The 19,094-nt window shown below is 41.9% G+C and overlaps 1 protein-coding gene across 4 annotated transcripts in view; it reads left to right on the top strand.

Moving 5' to 3' along the window:
- TENT4B (terminal nucleotidyltransferase 4B) overlaps positions 1 to 16,098 on the top strand; it is a 72,195-nt gene extending 56,097 nt beyond the window's left edge. For 2 of the 4 annotated variants that reach the window (XM_032854524.1, XM_032854528.1), the window contains 8 exons: positions 2,009 to 2,116; positions 3,757 to 3,885; positions 4,643 to 4,856; positions 6,221 to 6,347; positions 6,451 to 6,554; positions 6,658 to 6,845; positions 8,871 to 9,035; positions 10,160 to 12,885. In XM_032854524.1, the coding sequence (XP_032710415.1) occupies positions 2,009 to 2,116; positions 3,757 to 3,885; positions 4,643 to 4,856; positions 6,221 to 6,347; positions 6,451 to 6,554; positions 6,658 to 6,845; positions 8,871 to 9,035; positions 10,160 to 10,336 (1,212 nt within the window). In that variant the 3' untranslated portion in view covers positions 10,337 to 12,885. Of the gene's footprint in view, positions 1 to 2,008; positions 2,117 to 3,756; positions 3,886 to 4,642; positions 4,857 to 6,220; positions 6,348 to 6,450; positions 6,555 to 6,657; positions 6,846 to 8,870; positions 9,036 to 10,159; positions 12,886 to 15,891 lie in introns of those variants that run through there. The other 2 variants (XM_032854526.1, XM_032854527.1) reach the window with 2 other exon arrangements.
- Positions 16,099 to 19,094: the final 2,996 nt, after the last annotated feature.

Below are 19,094 nucleotides of genomic sequence, written 5' to 3'. Positions count from 1 at the left end.
AGTGTGTAAGCCTGATGATTCACAGACCTGTACCCCTGGGGCTAAAAATATATGTTTATAAAAAATAAATAAATAGAATACTAGAAAACTAGAGACAAAAAAGATATGGCTCTCTATTAAACAGTTTATAGTTACACAGAAGGTCTTGCTCTTCTCTCTTACTTTGTGTCCTTGAAAAATTGTATATGCAGTTGACCTTGACCAGCGTGGGGGTTCCCTACACAGTTGAAAATCCACATGTGACCTTGGATGCCCCAAAAACTACTAAGAGCTCTCTGTTGACTAGGAGGATTACTGATAACATAAACAGTTGGTTAGCACATATTTTGTTGTATGTATCATAGACTATGTTCTTAGAATAAAGCAAGCTAGAGGCAGGAAGATGTTAGGAAAATCATAGGGACAGTACATTTACAGTATTGCATAAAATTGTGTAAAAGTGCAACCACACAGTTGAATCTTGTGTTGTTCAGGGGTCAACTGTGAAGGAAATTTTATAGATGAGGAACTTGATATTTTAACTATATCTAGATTGGCCATTGAAGAACTTTTGTGGGTGCTCATCACAGAAATAAATGTATCTATTTTAGAAGTTTGGAGTTTTGTATGTTAGCTTTTCTTAGAACAAAAACAACTCATACTCTTTCTTACCAAAAGCTATCAATTTGGAAACCCAGTTCTGCACACAGATTTTGCTGGCCTGAGTTTTCTAATACATGGTGCAAATAGAGCCTTTAAAAAAAAAGAAAACTTATATAAGTAATCTCTGTACCCAGCATGGGGCTCAAATTCACAACCCTGAGATCAAGAGTCACATACTCTTGGGGTGCCTGGGTGGCTCAGTGGGTTAAAGCCTCTGTCTTTAGCTCAGGTCATGATCTCCGGGTCCTGGGATCAAACCCTGCATTGGGCTCTCTGCTCAGCAGGGAGCCTGCTTCCCCCCATCTCTCTCTGCCTGCCTCTCTGCCTGCTTGTCATCTCTGTCTGTCAAATGAATAAATAAAATCTTAAAAAAAAAAAAAAAAGAGTCACATACTTTTTTGACTGAGCCAGCCAGGCACCTCAGAGCTTTTTTTTTTTTTTAAATTAAGTTCAATTTAGTTAACATATAGTGTATTATTAATTTTGGAGGTAGAGTTCAGTGGTTGATCAATTGCATATAATACCCAGGGCTCGTTGCTGATGCATCACATGCTCTCCTCAATGCCCACCACCCAGTTACCAATCCCCCTCACCTCTCTTCCAGCAACCCTCAGTTTATTTCCTATGGTTAAGAGTCTCTTGGGGTGCCTGGGTGGCTCAGTGGGTTAAAGCCTCTGCCTTCAGCTCAGGTCATTATCCCAGGGTCCTGGGATCGAGCCCTGCATCGGGCTCTCTGCTCAGCAGTAAGCCTGCTTCCCCCCATCTCTCTCTCTCTGCCTACTTGTGATCTCTGTCTGACAAATAAATAAAATCTTAAAAAAAAAAAGAGTCTCTTATGGTTTGCCTTTTTAAAATTTTTTTAAGAATTTCTAATATCTCATATAAATCATTCAGTCATTTTTTAAATTTGAGACTAATTCTATGTCTTAACTTCTCTTGGTAGGTTGTTTTATAGGCTAGTTGCAAAACTGACCAATAAAATACCAGTGGATTATTGTGCTTAACCTAATCTAGCAGCTTACTCATTAGGAACATTTTGCTGGTGGGCCTGACATTCATAAGTCTTGGTGTTATACTGAGTTGGAAACTGTTATCCAAAGCACAGAATATTGAGGAAGGTTTTTGTTACCTGATTTCAAAATCCTCAGCCAGTAGAAATGATAGAGGACACTCTGTGGGGCTAAATGCTGAATACGTAAAGTACCCACAGGCCAAGTGAACCGTGGCATGCAGTGTTCGGGACCCTCGAGGGTTTTTGTGTCCTCGTGAGGAGGCTGAGACCTCGAGTCTAGTAACCTTTCCATCCCCCGACTGTGTTGTTTAATTTGGTTCATGTATTTTAATTTTGCCTTTCTTCTCTTTCTAGGTACCTATTATTAAATTAACAGATTCTTTTACTGAAGTGAAAGTTGATATCAGCTTTAATGTACAGAACGGCGTGAGAGCAGCTGACCTCATCAAAGATTTTACCAAGGTCAGAGAATTCGTATTGTTGATTCCGTGAAACTCTTGGGAAGTGGAGTTTTGTTTGGAGGTTCTGTGCGCTAGCGTTCCGATGCGCCTTGCTGAACCATTTTTGTGTGCGCATTGCTGACCGTTGTGGCTTTTCTGTGCGGTGGCTTGACTTTCCGTGAAATCTGCCTGTAATAATCAGTCATTTGTAATGTGACTCCAAGTCCAGGGTTTGGAAACCCTCTGAGGAACTTGTCTGCTCTCCATTCTTCCTTTTAGGGGAGATGAGGGCTGAGTGCCGAATAATCCCTCTCGTCTGCTTTTAATCTCTCAAGAGTTTAGACGAGGAACATCCTGAGCCCCCAGGTCTCCTGTAAGGGAGTTCCTGCAGGTTTCCCTGCTTTGTCTTGAGGTGATTTCATGTCTATTTTCACGTGTCCCACATTCTTCCAAGACATGAAGAATTTGTCAGCATCGTGAGGACATTCTCGTGCGTAGACGTGTCAGCCTGTTTCTCAAGAAACGTGAACTGCTTCACACAATATCTTTTCTGTACACTCAGAATACTTCCATGGACTCTACAGATTCACATTTTTGTTTCTTTATAAGAAAAAAATGTAACTACCTTATCCTGTTATAAACACTATATTCTTGTGTAAGTGTGTAGAGTCTAGGAAAGCAGAGAAAGGAAAAGATTATCCGTAATCCCACTCTTTTGGAGGTGTTGGGTGTGTGGACATTTTCTTTTTCCCAGAAAAGAAACCTTTTTTTTTTTCAATTGAGAATAATATGCGTGATAGAAAATTTTACCAGTATCAAAGGAAAATGGAAAATGAGTCACTTTATACCTTAGGTTTAGATCAGTTTCATGGGATTTGCCATCATCAGCCGTTCTTTTTGGCTTGTTTATCCTGTTGAAATTTTTGTTTTTCCAAGAAATTTTTCAAGTTTCTGTGAACTCCTGTTATCTTTTTCTGCCCACTGTTCTCTCCTCAAGCAACCCACACTTTGTTTCTGATGATTATCCTCTTGAAATTTTTAACAAAATGGCATGCTATATACACACCCTCTCGTACTTTTTAGAGGTTTTCATGCCAGCACAGACTGGTTTCCTCCACAATAGTCCTTTGTCAGGGTATGTCCTGCTTTGTGTCACTGCCCCTGCCCCAGAGCTCTACACAATCATCCGGAAACCCTGGTCTGCTTGCCCGAGCGCCACCTGAGGAAAGTGCTTCCTTCCATTCCCACTAGTGTTGTGTTTTACGCGTTCAGAATTTGTCCTGTACCGTTTCTGTTAACCTGTTTACAAGTCATTAGCGTATGGTAATAGACAATAATATAGTGAGAAATAATTAGATATGCAGTGTAGTAATAAATATGGTAATAAACGAGTGTCCTCAAATATATGCGAGTGTGTCTGTCCCATAGTGAGTGCTTGATGCTGTTATCTACGTCTGCCTGTTTTAGATCTTTAGATGTGAGGAGAAAATCCTTAATTACTCACAGCTTATTTTTTTTCTAGCTTGCTCTTAAAATAGAAAATTAAGTGGATTGGATATCTCCACTAAAGTTTGTAATGTAAGGGCCAGTTTACGCTTCTGATAATGCTGTAGCACAATTACTGAAAAAGGAATTCACTGAAAATATAATTTTCTTTTTCAGAAATACCCTGTATTACCATACTTGGTTTTAGTATTGAAACAATTCTTATTACAGAGGGACCTTAATGAAGTATTTACAGGTGGAATCGGTTCATATAGTCTCTTTTTAATGGCAGTCAGTTTCCTTCAGGTAAGTTGTTTGATTATACCACGCCTAGTGCACACCAAAATAAAATAGATCAATTTGGAATCATTTTGGGGGAAAATGGAAATCAAGTTCTAATTGGAATGCTTCCCTTTATTACTTATGACTTTTCCCTCTAAACTGGATACCTTTTTATAATTTAACAAGTAAGTATTTTTAAATCCCAGGAACGAATTTTTTGGTTTTTAATCTCGTACGTTCAAGTAGTTTTGAGAATCCTCACTCAGATTTTAACATGTGTGGGTATGGCGTGGTTTCCATGAGTGTAAGTAGTAGTATAAATGTGAAAATCAAGAATCACTTCTAAGCCTCGAATCTTAGAAGTTCAGCTGGAATTGAGATGGGCTATCTGGGTGGAGTGAGTTTTGAAGTCTTAACATCATCTGTGACTCTGTGTATGGGGCACAGTGTTTCCAACTGCCCGACTCTGCTCGTGAGTCAGAATGGCTTCCCTGATGGGCTGGGCCCCGTCAGCCCCGTCAGCACCCTTGGGCAGCTGTAAAATTCAGCCTTGAATCTTATAAACAGATTGTCGCCCCCCAGTTGTGTACCCGTGGGCTTTCGTCTTGTCTGTACCAGCAGTTTACGGCCGCCGGGCCTCCATTTCCCTGTCAGCTGCTATCTTCGCCAAAATTAGGATAGTGCTGTTTTGTGAAGTTACGATGTCACTTATTCTCCCTACCTTGATAATTTAGAGAAAAGCCAATGTAATTTCTTTTTTTTTTTTTTTTCCTGGTTTTAGTTACATCCCAGGGAAGATGCTTGCATCCCCAATACAAACTATGGTGTTCTCTTAATAGAATTTTTTGAATTATATGGACGACACTTCAATTATTTAAAGACTGGCATCCGGATAAAGGATGGTGGTTCATATGTGGCCAAAGATGAAGTACAGAAAAATATGCTCGATGGCTACAGGCCGTCGATGCTTTATATTGAAGATCCTTTACAACCAGGTATTGACATTAGGTAAATTTGTGGGCATTCAAAGAAAGGGCATTGTCAGTATTGAACTTCAAGCTCTCTTTAGAGGCGGGGTCCCTGGCCAGCTCAGTCATTGGAGCATGCGACTCTTGACTTGAGGTCGTGAGTTCGAGCCCCAGGTTGGGTGTACAGATTACTTAAATAAACAAATCTTTCAAAGAAAAACCTCTCTTTAGATGAAAAATGAAAGATTAACTTCTGATTTACTCATTCTTTTTCATTAAAATCTTTTATACGAAAACACACTTGCACGCGTGCACACACCAGAAAAACACACCTCATACTCCCAGTGTGTTAGGAGTAGGATCCGTCTGACCCTGAGAGGCCAGGGAGTATAGGTATAGGTATTAGCCGCTGGGGCGGGGCGGGGATTATGCGCATCTCCAGACTGAAGGCTGTTTTTTTGCTTTGTTGTGTCCTCATTGCCCCTGATTCCAGCCAGTTGTCACCCAAGGCTTTCAGTGAGGTTTCTGAAGCCCTCAGAAGCAGTGAGCCTGGTAAATATGTTAGAAATGATGAGCAAAAGGGCTCAAGGAGACCATTTGTTTGCCTTTGGGGCCCCTTCTTTCATCTTCTAATTTTACATGGTCTCCCTGTGCCTTTCCCAGCTTCCCATTGGCTTAAAAGGGACAAGGAGATCCCTTCCCTGCTTACGTGGGGCTATGTTTGTTTGCTTGTATCCTAGTTTTCCTGGGCAATATTTTTTCTCACCGTAACTGTAAAAATATTTAGATTCTACGTTATCAGACTTCAGTGGAGATGCCTTTAGTCATTTGCTTAACGTGCTAACTTTGAAAATGGATAAGGAAAGGGAGTTGAGAGAAAGGGTAGTTGCCCAGGGGCTCTTTTCTGGCTGATTTGTCATATTATAAGCATTAATAGTTCTGTGTGTTTATTCATTGAGGATATGTTTGTCAGGGGGCTACTCGACCCAGAGGGCACCAAGATTTTCAGCAAGATGGTCCTTGCTTAAAATTTCTTGCCAGAGATATTTGGATAGCTAATAGAAACAAAAGATTCGGATGTCTCGTCTTATACCTTGGTTTCACTCTTAGGAGAGCGCCGGGGGTTAACTCCTTTTGTTTGCATGACTATGTGGGATAGTCCCTGTTGGGCCAGAGTGCATTTAGGCAAGTTCTATGCCATAACATACATACTGCATGATACACACGTTCAGAGCCTGGGGAGTTGTGGGGACAGCTGCCCGCCCAGCTTCTTTGTGCAACTGTAGCAGGAAAGCAATTGCCCATGCTCTTCTGGAACAGGGCCCAGGAGCATTTAGTTCTTCCTAAGTAATGGTCACGCTTACTATCTTCTATATGCATTTCTTTTAAAGGTAATGATGTTGGAAGGAGTTCATATGGGGCTATGCAGGTGAAACAGGCCTTTGATTATGCCTATGTCGTTTTGAGTCACGCTGTCTCACCAATAGCCAAGTACTACCCCAACAACGAAACGGAGAGGTAAAGGCTTAACTAAAGTCAGCCCGTTGGGTCAGAATTGATTGTGGCTTCTTATCTCCAAATTAATGACCCTCTCTTCTCTTTTTTCTTTGAACATGCGCAGCATACTAGGTAGAATAATTAGAGTGACCGACGAAGTTGCCACGTACAGAGATTGGATCTCAAAGCAGTGGGGCTTGCAGAACAGGCCCGAGCCTTCGTGCAATGGTAAGAGCTTTTCGTTGATTGATTGACCGAGCATTAGTGGCTTTTCTGTGTTGTGTGTGTTTAATGGGAAGAAACGTTTTCCAATCTTTTGCCACTCTTTCAGGAAATGGTGTTACCTTGATAGTAGATACTCAGCAGTTAGATAAATGTAATAATAATCTATCTGAAGAAAATGAAGCCCTTGGAAAATGTAGAAGTAAAACTTCGGAATCTCTTAGTAAACACTCTTCAAACTCTTCATCAGGTCCAGTGTCTTCCTCTTCTGCCACACAGTCCAGCTCTAGTGATGTCGTAAGTATGAGGACATGGCTTTTCTGAACCTAGACACTTGGGAGTCCTGTTGTGGGGGTGACTCGGTCTAGAGGGCTAAGCCTGTCTCCTTCTCTTATTTGCTACTGGGAAATTTTAATAACTTCACTGATTGTACACGTCCCCCACCCTGGATGGAAATTTTTAAGCATATGGCAAGAGTGAAAGAATTTTAGCGAGTGTCCGTGTATATCCCCATTAGATTCTGCCATTAACATGTACGTTGCTTATCGCCAAGCTAGCCGTTCATTCATCCCTCTGTCCACTAATTCGTCTTATTCTTCGATACGGTTCAAAGTAAACTACAGACACTTCCCCCAGAGTACTACGGAGTGCTCCTCATGACCGGAGTTCAGTATTTGTGTAGTTTTTTGTTTTGATATAAAATCGACGCACAAGGAAATTTAATTGTACTTAACCACGCTATACACGTGTGTAACCCCAACTATAACAAGATACAGACCGTTACCGTCCTCCCATAGAAGTCCTTCATGATGCTTTCCAGTCAGTCCTGCATCCACCCCAGAGGGAACTGCTGCTAGGATTTTCTGATACCCCGGGTTGGTTTCACCTGTTCCAGAATTTCACGAGCGGAATGATTACAGCGTATACTCTTTTGAGCTTCCTTTTTTTTTTTCCTCTAAAGATTTTATTTATTTATTTGTCAGAGAGAGAGAGAGAGAGTGAACACAGGCAGACAGAGTGGCAGCAGAGGCAGAGGGAGAAGCAGGCTCTCTGTCCAGCAAAGAACCCGATGTGGGACTCGATCCCAGGACGCTGGGATCCTAACCTGAGCCGAAGGCAGCCGCTTAACCAACTGAGCCACCCAGGCGTCCCTGTTTTTGAGCTTCTTGATGGAAGTTTCAAAAATTGAGATATAATTCACATAAAGTTCGCTGTTTTTAAAATGTGTAGTCCGGTGGTTTTTAGTGTATTTCAGTGTATTCACCACCGTCTAAGTCCGGGGCATGGCCGACATCCAGAGAGAAACCTGGTAGCAGCCCCGGACGATTCCTCCTTCCCCGCGGCCCCCTGCAGCCGCGCCTCTGCTGTCTGACTCCAGCCCTGACTGAATTTTTAGGATCAGTTATACCTACAGTTTTCCTCATCAGGGTTAATTTTGAGTTTACTTAATTGAAATATAAAATGGGTTTACCCATTACTTGAATTTTGACTTTATTAGTGTATGATGTAAAGAGTAATCTAAATATGGAAGGGACGTGATTTTCTGCTGTTGTTGATGACACGTGTCCTGGTGGAGTCAGGAATCCTCACGTGGCAGTCTCCTGTGTGCCTCTGGTTCCCAGAGCAGAGCTGTGCAGGACGCCGCTGAGCAGGGGGTCCCAGATGCAGGAGGGTGGGGACAGAGACGGCCTCAGGAAGGAGCTTTAGGGCCCAGGAGTGTGTGTCGCTGGGTAGAGCGTGGAGGGGAACGGTCGATCTGAGGGGAGAAGTAGCGCAGTCCAGGCCCAGGCAGTCCAGAAACAGGTGGGGTGCAGCCCATGGTCTCCAGGAAGGCCTTCACGGGGCCGGGGGTGCGGTTGGAGGCCTCACTGATGGGTTATCGCAGACTCGCCGTAATTGAGACTTCAGAACCAATCATTTTGGTTTTGGTTGAGTCAGGCAGGACCTAGGGCCTTGTCTTTGCCACGTTCTTTCCACGGTACCGTGGTTCATTTCCTGTAAATAGTTGTGCAAATAAACTTGGACCTCTGTGAGCCCCTTCAAGGTCAGTTAGCAAGGTCGGGCATGGGCAATAGATTTAGCAACGAACAGAAACCCTCTGATAAAGTAACCGACTTTGAATGTTTGGAGGGGAATTTGTGGAAGAAGGAAACCTTAAGCAGCTAATTTTATAAATTCCTCAGGGGACTTCCTTTAACTCCCAGATGTTTAAATTTAGTCCCGAGAGTGCCTAGCCAATGTTGTTTATCCTCCTGAATATTGAATTTCTAAATTATTAATATGTCCCATTATAACTCGTATGACTCGTATGACTTGTGTTAGGATTCCGACGCGACGCCGTGCAAAACCCCAAAACAGCTGCTCTGCCGTCCGTCCACGGGGAACCGAGTAGGGTCGCAAGATGTGTCCTTGGAGTCCTCTCAGGCAGTTGGGAAAATGCAGAGCACCCAAACCACTACCACCTCCAACAGCACCAACAAATCTCAGGTGTGTGGAATGTGCGGTTTTGATCGTTAGTATTCAGTACAAAATATTTAGAACGTCTTACACGTGAATTTCTGTATGTTACATGGAAGATAGATATATATATATACACATCATGGGTTTGAAAAAAACTATGTTTAAAGGACAAACCTGGTTTTTCTAAGAAGTTCCACAGCACAGTGCTTCTAGTAATAGGATGTCCTGAAGATCGTCATAAAACACCATTGTAACGTAAACCTCTGATGGGAATTCAGTGACTTTTCCTTATAAGGTGTCCCCGCCAACCCACCTTGTTGCAGATTCAGCATTTTAAAAAATTGCATTGAGTCATAAAAAGATTGACTTGTACTTGAAGTGAGCTCCTGTGAAGCTTGTGCATGACCTCTCGGCAATGTCGTGCATATCTGGGAGTAACAGATCCTTTTTTATATTTTAACACTCAGTACCTAGTTGCTTGTGTTGAAATGATCAGGCAGTAGTCAACCATGGTCATTCAGTGCCTGTCAGCTTTGACTTAAAAAGGCCACAGAAAATACTCTATTTTCAGTTTTGTAGTTGCCTAAAATTTTGTTGATCGTGAAGAATGAATCAACATGAGGAAAGGAGCTATCTCATACTGGGCTCTGACCCTCAGTGCCCTGGGGACCCTGTGGAAGGCCTCTAGGCAGTAGAGACGGGTTCTTAATGTTCATCAGAACTGTGTGACCCGACTCAGAATCCAGTGTACCTCTGCAGCCCTCATCATGTGCACCAAACCCAGATCCATTTAGAAATGGCAGTTAAAGTGACAGCAGGGAAGGGGCTGCTAGGCATGACGACCACTGATGGGGCAGCGCAACTGTGTGTCTAAGGGCTTCTTCCAGTAATGCCATTTATTAGGTGCTGCATTGGTGGGTAGGTTCCTTGAGAAAAGTGTTAACATTCCATGCCCTCTGTGAGGAAGTCAAGGCAGTATTCCAGTATTTTCAGTAAGTGTTAGAGCGCGAGAGCGTGAACCCCTGTAGCGTCGTTTTCTGCTAGATAAGTCAGCATATTCCTCGTGTTGAAAGCGCCCCAAGTCAGGTCTTAGCGACGGTCTGTTGAATCCACAAGACTGATGTCTCTTTGACCACTTTGTTTCTCTGCAGCATGGATCAGCAAGGCTCTTTCGTTCTTCCAGCAAAGGCTTCCAAGGTACAACTCAAACAAGCCATGGTTCCTTGATGACAAACAAACAGCATCAAGGCAAATCAAATAATCAGTATTACCATGGCAAAAAGAGGAAACACAAGAGGGATGCCCCCCTCTCAGACCTTTGTAGATAGTCGGCGTTGTACGATGGACTGTCTTCTGTGTGCAATGATCTCATGCTCAGGACAGTTGGATAGGGACTCCTGGCATTCGGGAGCCTTACACTGTTCAGACTCTGATTTAGCAACTGCGTTTTTTCCCAGCTCGCCACGGAATGGATCATGAAGACTGACAACTGCAAAAACAAAAAGCAAGCAAAAAAGGGGGGAAAAAAAAGGCTGCTCATTTGATAAGTCATATGCTACAACAGGGTCATTTTAAGATTTAAAGCTTGAATGTAAAATAAATCTATTTCTCATTGGCTTTATGCAGAGTTATAGGGAATAGTATTCAGTGTGAGTAGGGTGATAGAAACAAAAACCGATTTCAGAGGATGGGGTGGGGAAAGAAAACAAAAGTATCTCATAGGAAGTCCAGATTCCAAAGGGGAAAGTGATCTGTGCATGTTTTCTTTTTTTTTTTTTTAATATTTTTGCATATATTTACCATTTTATTGTGTGTATATATAGATGACCATATAGGAAATTGATATTTGTAATAGTGGATTTGTTAATACTTTTTACATAACATTACTGTTTAAATTGTAAACAGATTTTTCTCAGGATTAGTTTGAAAAATAATCTGACTCGTCATCTTAACATCCATATATAGGGAAGTGATTAGTTCTATTACTCAATTTGTTTTCCTCAGCATTGAAATGACTTACTAGAACCCTTGTGACCTGCTGCAAAAATTTTTCCTCTCTAAAGAAAAGGTTTATGGTGGCAAATGACGTTTTATTTTGTAAAAAAAAAAAAAAAAAAAAAAAAAAAATGTACTATGTACTTTTGTGTAAACACTGAAAAATCTCTAGTCATCTCTAAGAATTACCTTGCAACTGTTTTTCTATAGTGCTGTCGTCTTGGGCAATGGGCAATTACATGACTTTGTGTTTGTTTCCTTTGCAGTCTTTTTTGTTTTCTTTTGTTTTTCTTCCTAATAGGAAAAAAAAAAAAAAGGCCACCCACGTCCGGTCCTGTTGCTGTGGCAGTGACTCCCCGAGTTCCACAGACTTTGCATGCTAGCTCCTCTAACCCTGTGTACCGCGCGTGCTTGTTTTTCTCATCTTTTCTTCTTTTTTAAATCCATGCTTAACTACTGTGGGAGAGAATAACTGTAAACAGCTTTAATTAAATCATACTTATAAAAAACTATTTTCTTATACTCCACTTTATGCTTTTGGTATTGTTGATCTTTAAAAATTAAATGGTCTTTGATAATGGATCTATTTTGTATTGCCTTATTAAGACCAAATACTTCTTGTCATCCCATTCTTTATCCTCTCCTTCCATGGAATTGTTATCTTTAATTAAAACTTTTTAAAACATTGGCTTGTTTCAATCCTACTGTAAATTTTGGTTGTGGTCCGCTTTGAGCGCCAATGAGATGTGTAATTCTGTTATCCATCACATGCTGAGTTTGAAACTCGGGAATATTGAATATAATAGGATGTAAGTGACATTTCTGAAAATGCTTTCTTTCAATGTGAAAGCTCTTATGTTTAGCATCAGTGTGTGTGGCTCTGTTAATTATAGCCATTTCTGAAATGAGATTCTTTGATAGATACGTATATATATACATATACGTGTGTGTATATACATGTACACACACGCACACACACATATAAAATACTATTGGCTTTTAGGAATTTCTTTTATATACATTTATGAAATACTAAAGACCAATCAGACCATTAATGGACACTTAGTGTGACTTTTTATAAAGAGAATAATGCTAAAGTAAGACCCAAACTGATGTCATCACTGCAATTAACACTTTTTGATCTGTTCGTATTTTAATTCGCAACGGAAAAATGTGTTCCACAACTGGAAACTCCTAATGCTTGTGTAAACCTGTGGAAAATTTTAAATGTGATGTTATCTTGACAATGTTTTAAATTTTCGAGTCCCATTTTATTCTGATCAGAATTTTTATCACGATGTTGAGCTTTCGTTCTTTGGAATTAGTTTGTCATAACATATTGTGCATAATCACAGTATTTATTTCTAGGACTCTTGCGAACGTGTAGACTGATGTTTACCGCGAAGGGCACAATTATTTATAAAATACTATTAAACCCAGTATTAGCTGCCTATCTCAGACACTTAATACTTGCAGACATCCATTGGTACATTTACCACACTGAAGTTTTTTTCTTTTCTTTTCTTTTGTTTTAAGAATCACCCTCATTGTTGAAAGTAAATGTACTCTTAGGATGCAGATATTAGCGTTCCAATAAGCATGTGATTATATTAAGGTGGTGGTAGCGGGAAGATAATCTTGATTCCATTGGGAATCTTAGGTTTTCGTAAATCTATTGGGAAAATAGTTTTTCCTGTACTGCTGAAGTTTCTTTTTGGTAAACAGTATCTTTCTAAAAGAAAAAAGCATGAAGGAGAAATTGAGGTGTGTCCTTATCCTCAAATGACCAGCATTGTATTCGTGAATACTGTGTATCTTGCAATGAACAGCGTGAAGCTGTTCATTTTTCAATCTGAAGTAAAAATACTTTCAAGAACTTTTAGTTTGCCTGCTCATTTGTTTTTGTGCATTTCATCTCTGTATTTGACTCCTGTCTTTCTTTTTTGAGTTCTACTACTTCCTATAAAGATTTTGTGACGATAGCAGAAACGTGTCATTTAAATACTACAGTCCATCCATATTCATGAGTCATAGCCTTCCTCTGCTCGTCCTCGTAGAGAGGGATCTGACAAATTCTGCCGCACTGTGGGACATTGCTCTGGCAGTCGGGTGTGTGTGTACCTGGTTCGTGTCTAAACTCCTTGAAAAGTCCTAACAAACAGCTGGTTCTAGAGGTGCTGATAGGTCGTAGACGTGTCCGCACAAAACCTGAGTGCTTATGTCTTGATGACAAAGATAACTGCATTTTTTCCCCCTCCAGTTTTAAGGTGTCCATTGAAGGTGCCTGGTTTCTGGTGTCTTTGTCTTGTTGGGAGATGTTACGCGTGGTTTTCAAACCTCACTTCGATCTCGCGATCTGCTGGCCTGACGTGTGGTTGCCCTCCGGGCTTCAGCAGTTGATCGTAGCGTATTTTTGTCCTCATTTCGGTGTGTTTTACCTTTACGTGCATTTTGAGCCTGTCATTACAACTTGGGTGATTTGCTTTGGCTGCAGATACTCCGGGGTGAAGTCTTCCCAGGCTAAAAGCCTGTGTGTGCATGACTAATAGTCTTTTCTTTCTTTCTTTCTTTTTTTTTTTCCCCTCTGAAGTCTTGTACCTCCCAAGTGTTTTGTCATTCCCTCCCCCATGTCATGGTAAGTGTGAGCCGTGCTTGTCTTACCCTGTCGACTAGCGTTTGGGGTTTCCAGAGCTGTAGGCGGGCCAGAAGAGAGAATGGCCATGGTCAGCTGCGGGACCCTCCTGCTGCCACGTGCTCGCTGCAAAGACCTCTCCCCCTTGGCTAGGATGTAGTCAGTTATCAAGGCTGCTGTGTAGAAACTCCTAGAAATCCCCATTATCAGGTATGACTGTTAAGTTGCATTGGCCTTCTTACTGTTCATGGTTGTGTGCCAATTTTATTTTAACGCTGAACAGTATAGGTGAACGCGGGTCCATTCCTTCAATGGTAACATGCTGTTGATTTCTTAGCTGTTTCAGTAGGAATGTTTGTGGGAGGTTGGTTGCTTCTCAAATAACTTCAGGAATTAAGTGGTAACATATAAAAAAAGATAGTCCCAATTTTGCTGTGATAAATACCGAGGTGTTCAGCTAACGATGGGAAGCGCACGTTCTCTCCCATCAGTTCTTGCTCTGCGAGCTCATTCAGCGGCTTCCATGAGCAGAGAGCAATGTTCTCATCAACTGTTTGGTGAGGAAAACATTCCATAAATGGCCCTATTGAGCTGCATTGAGTAGGAAGTTATATTTAATAGTCACCTTATTGTAATTTTCATCAGTGACAGAATTCATCTAGTGAAATATTTAGAGAACCACGCAGCATCACCGTGGGAATAAAGATGTCTAAGAGCAGCTCCTCGAAAGTGCTGTGTCTTGCCTCAGCTTCTGAGTTTCAGGAGTATCTTGTCAAAACATTGGAGGGTGGAATCGACATTAAAAGAACAAATTGCAATACGCTGCTTTGGTATTGAACATAACTAAGAAACCAGTCAGATTTTACCATGGGAGTTATTTGCATGGCTCGAAAACGATGTAACCCAGAAGCCCGTTTCTCTCCCATCTAACTTAACGCCTCGAGCAACCTTTTTTTTTTTTTCCCGCCATCAAAGATGATGACCTAACCAGCTGTAGAAATCAAATGTTGACAGCATTATTAACCAGGAGAATTGCTTATAAACTCTGCTGATCTACTTGCTATCCAGAATTAAATATTTACTTAAGGGCTGTTTTTAGTTAATACACTACTAATGTTTGTCTTGCTCTTAGGCAGGTTTTGTGATTTTCAGTATTTGGCCTCTACTTTTCTACTTAAGTATACGCCCTATTAAATGTAACCTAGTTCACAGTCTACTAGCCAGAAGGAGGCCCCACTATACAAGAGATTGAACGGGGGAGAGAGAGAGAGAAAGAATGAATGGCTCTCCTTTGGTAGTTGTGACCTTGAGGTATCTCCCAGATTTACCGAGGGGAACGTGCGCGCCGTATCACTAACAGCAGATGAGAACAGGAAATCTCTTGATTTGTGTATCTCAGAGCAAGTGTTTATTAGCATTTGCACATCATTATCTTTGCATTTTAAAGGAGGTCCCTGTGGTCCTTCCCGCAGCTTCTATGTGACTACAAGGCAGGGGCTTCCCTAAGCAGTCTGGGTGAATTTGCTAGGAGTGTTGTTTTACCCTAAAGATGCTGGAGTAACAACAGATGATGAAGTCTCACAAGCTGGTCCTTACCAGCGCTGTGGGGTGGGCAGGTCAGGGAGGGAGAAGCACTGTCTAAAGCCAGTAACTTACTTGGTGCCTCTAACTCAGTGCTTGTCTCTTCTAGATGAGTCAGTCGTACCTTCTAAAGAGACTGAGATTACTTATTGGCTATCAGCCAGGTTTTTGGGTTTTTTGTTTTTTGTTTTTGGTTTTTTTTTTGAGTTTACACTTATCTCACCTTTCAGCTTGGGTTCTGTGCAGTCCATGGCTGTGCCCTAAATCGTTTTCATGATGACCTTTTATAGTATGGTTGTGGTTTTTTATAGCTTATCTCTTTGTCCCTAAACTGAAATCTCCAGAATTTAAGATCCCTCTCTGATTTTTTTTTATATATTTAAATTTGAAAGATTCACTTGAAAAAAAAAAAAAGTCTTTTGAAAGTACTGTGATCCTCAAATAATCCAAACACTGAGGACAAGTATCCCAGCCTTCACTGTTCTCGTCACCAAAGAGCACTGTCTTACCTCACAGTGTGAACGGTGAACGTGTGGTTTCTGGATAGAAAACGTGAACAGACAATTGAGAGAAATACCTTTTAGTGGAATATACATAGACGTATATGTATTTAGAAGTTTGGCAAGCCAGTGTTTGTTTTTAATAACCTTTTCATTTATTTCCTTCTTTGATTAGCATTGCCTTCTGTGTTAAGAAATGCGGACTCCTGTGAGGTGCTGGAGGTTTGAATCATCTTGAAAGCTTTCCAATCTTGTCTAGTTACCGCTGCAGAGACACTAAGGAATTTACCAGAAAAAGAGATTTGATACAAATGATTTATGAAATCTCGACATTTCCTGAGGTCATATCCTGGGCACCAGTTACCAATACTATGAGTGAATTGCACACCTGGAAGCTTTTTTTTTTTTTTTTTTTTTTTTTTTTAGCTAACGATTTCTTCAAAGATGTCAATTGTTTGCCTCAAAAATTTTATAAATTGCATTTCTACGCACATCTGCCCCCAGTGCTTACCATTGGGCTTATTATTCATAATCTGTAATTCAATAAAGGCCTTGTGCTTTCATTTATCTTCAAAACCTCTGGTATGAGCCTTTATGTAAAACTTGAATGGCTATTAGAGAAAATTACCTTGTAATTCTAAAGGCGACCCTGTTTAGACTGATGAGAGAGGTTTTTCCGTACAGAGATGGCATTACAGTGTGTTTTTAGCCTTTTTCCCAGGACCCTGGGATCATGACTTGAGCCGAAGGCAGAGGCTTTAACCCACTGAGCCACCCAGGTGTCCCACGAGTATGTGACTCTTGATCTCAGGGTTGTGAATTTGAGCCCCATGCTGGGTACAGAGATTACTTATATAATTTTTTTAATGCCAGTCTCGGAATAGGAGACCCTTTAAGATGCTATTTTTTTCTCCTGCCTGGGTCCTAGCCAAAGATAGCGATGGGCCTCTCCACAGCTGCTGCAGACTGAAACCCGCCCCCTGTAGTCTGTTATTCACAAATAGCAGCCCAGTTCTAACCTTTGCTTTAATGCGGGGGGTTGTGCTTGCTGTTGGGCTGTGCCCAGTTGGAATACCCAACCGTAGTTTTCGTGGAGAGACCCCGTACAGAGACTCTTACAGTAGAATAATGAAAATGTCTGGTTCTCCAAAGAACAGAGAGAAGCAGGGTTAGTAACCAAGTGCAAGCCAGGTACGTTTCCCTAAGGGAGGAGTGGCAGCCCCAGGACTTGGATGGATGGTGCTTGCCTTGGAGCCCAGCTGAGTGATGGTGAAGAAAATCCTGGATAGTTTGCTTCAAGATCATCACAAAGCTGATGCAGAGTGAAGGTTATAGACAACCGGCTGGGAAAGCCAGCCTGTCCCTGCAGCCTGGCCTCTTCCTCTCACTTCTTACACATTGATTAGAAATGTTTTTCTCCTCCTCCTCCTCCCTCCTCCTCCTCCTCCTTCCTCCTCCTTCTCCACCATCCTCCTCCTTCCTCCTCCTCCTCCTTCCTCCTCCTTCCTCTTCCTCTTCCTCCTCCTCCTCCTCCTCCTACCTCCTCCTCCTCACCCTCCTTTCTTCTCCACCTTCCTCCTCCTTTCTCCTCCTCCTCCTTCCTTCTCCCTCCTGCTCCTCCTCCCTCCTCCTCCTCCTCCCTCCACCTTTCTCTTCTTCCTCCTCCTTCCTCCTCCACCTCTTCCTCCTTCCTCCTCCTTCCTCCCTACTCCTCCTACTTCCTTCCTCCTCCTCCCTCCTCTCCCTCCTCCTCCCTCCTCCTCCTCTTCCTTTTTTCTTTTTAAACAGTATAATCAAAATATCCTGTTAGCATCCCAGAAATTTCTCAAATGGTAAATTAGAGAATGAACTGTATATACAGGACAATTTTGTCCATCTACCCAGACAGTGAATTTACTTAATTTCTCAACAATATGTGAATGTTCCATTATGAAGAAATATAAATAATATGTAAAAACCTAAATGAAGGGTTCTGGTTGCCCTTTACCCTCTTTTTTTTTTTTTTTTTAAGATTTTATTTATTTATTTGACAGAGAGAGATCACAAGTAGGCAGAGAGGCAGGCAGAGAGAGAGAGGAGGAGGCAGGTTCCCTGCTGAGCAGAGAGCACGATGCGGGGCTCGATCCCAGGGCACTGGGACCATAACCTGAGCCGAAGGCAGAGGCTTTAACCCACTGAGCCACCCAGGCACCCCTCTTTTTTTCTTTTTTTTTTTTAAGATTTTCTTTATTAGTGTACAAGAGGGGGAGGGGCAGAGGCAGAGGGAGAAGCTGGCTCAGTGCTGAGCAGGGATACCTATGCAGGACTGATCCCAGGACTCTGGGACCATGACCCGGGCCAAAGGCAGCAGGTGCCCAAAGGACTGAGCCCCCAGGCGCTCCATGCCCTTTACCCTCTGATCCCGCCCAGCACCCCAGAGCTAACCACTTTCATATTTGGGGATGTGGCTGCCTAGAGTTTTTAAAAAATGCATTTACATACATAAACCTATCTGCCCATACATAATGCCAGGTGGTCTGTTGCCCTTTTACCTAAGTGCTATCCCACTGTGGTATTCTGCAAGTCCCGTACCCTCCAGGGAGCTCCTGCCCCATCAGTACAGATGCCTATTTCATTCCTTTTCATGATGCTGACTTTGGTTTGCAAGTAACTTCGGTAAATTACCATGTCAGATACCCCAAGGTCCTTATAAGCGGATAGATCCCATGAAATATCCAGTACTTCAGCTTACCTCAGACGGGTTTTATTTAAATATTGCTATTTCATGGCACTTCTGAACTGAGTTTTCTAGGGGAAAAAAAAAATTTCCCCCAGTTTTATCTTCTTTTTTAGGTGAGTTTTCATGAGTTGCTTTAAGAAGTTTCATCTTTGATACTTTCACTAGGACTGAACTGTAAACGCAACGTGGTCATCTGAAGCTTCTTAGAAAATGTGGCCCTTGACAGAAGGGATTTTAAAAAGCCAGTTACTGATCATTCCCCACCACCTGCCCCCTAAAACTTGGTGGGTTTATTTTTTTATTTAAAAACAAATTTTTTTTAAGATTTTATTTATTTGACAGAGAGAGATCACAAGTAGACGGAGAGGCAGGCAGAGAGAGAGAGACAGAGAGAGAGAGAGAGGGAACCAGGCTCCCTGCTGAGCAGAGAGCCCAACGTGGGACTCGATCCCAGGACCCTGAGATCATGACCTGAGCTGAAGGCAGCGGCTTAACCTACTGAGCCACCCAGGCGCCCTAAAAAAAATTTTTTTTTAAAGACTATGTATTTGTCAGAGAGAGAGAGAGCACACGCAGGGGGAGCAGCAGGCAGAGCAGGTGTCCCAAACTTGATATTTTTAGTCTTACTATCCTCCCATAACTGCACATAACAACAACTA

This window comes from Lontra canadensis, unplaced genomic scaffold (genome assembly GCF_010015895.1).
Source record: "Lontra canadensis isolate GAN:19392208 unplaced genomic scaffold, GSC_riverotter_1.0 scaffold8, whole genome shotgun sequence".
Lineage (NCBI taxonomy): Eukaryota > Metazoa > Chordata > Mammalia > Carnivora > Mustelidae > Lontra > Lontra canadensis.
This window is presented reverse-complemented; position numbering and strand designations above follow the sequence as displayed.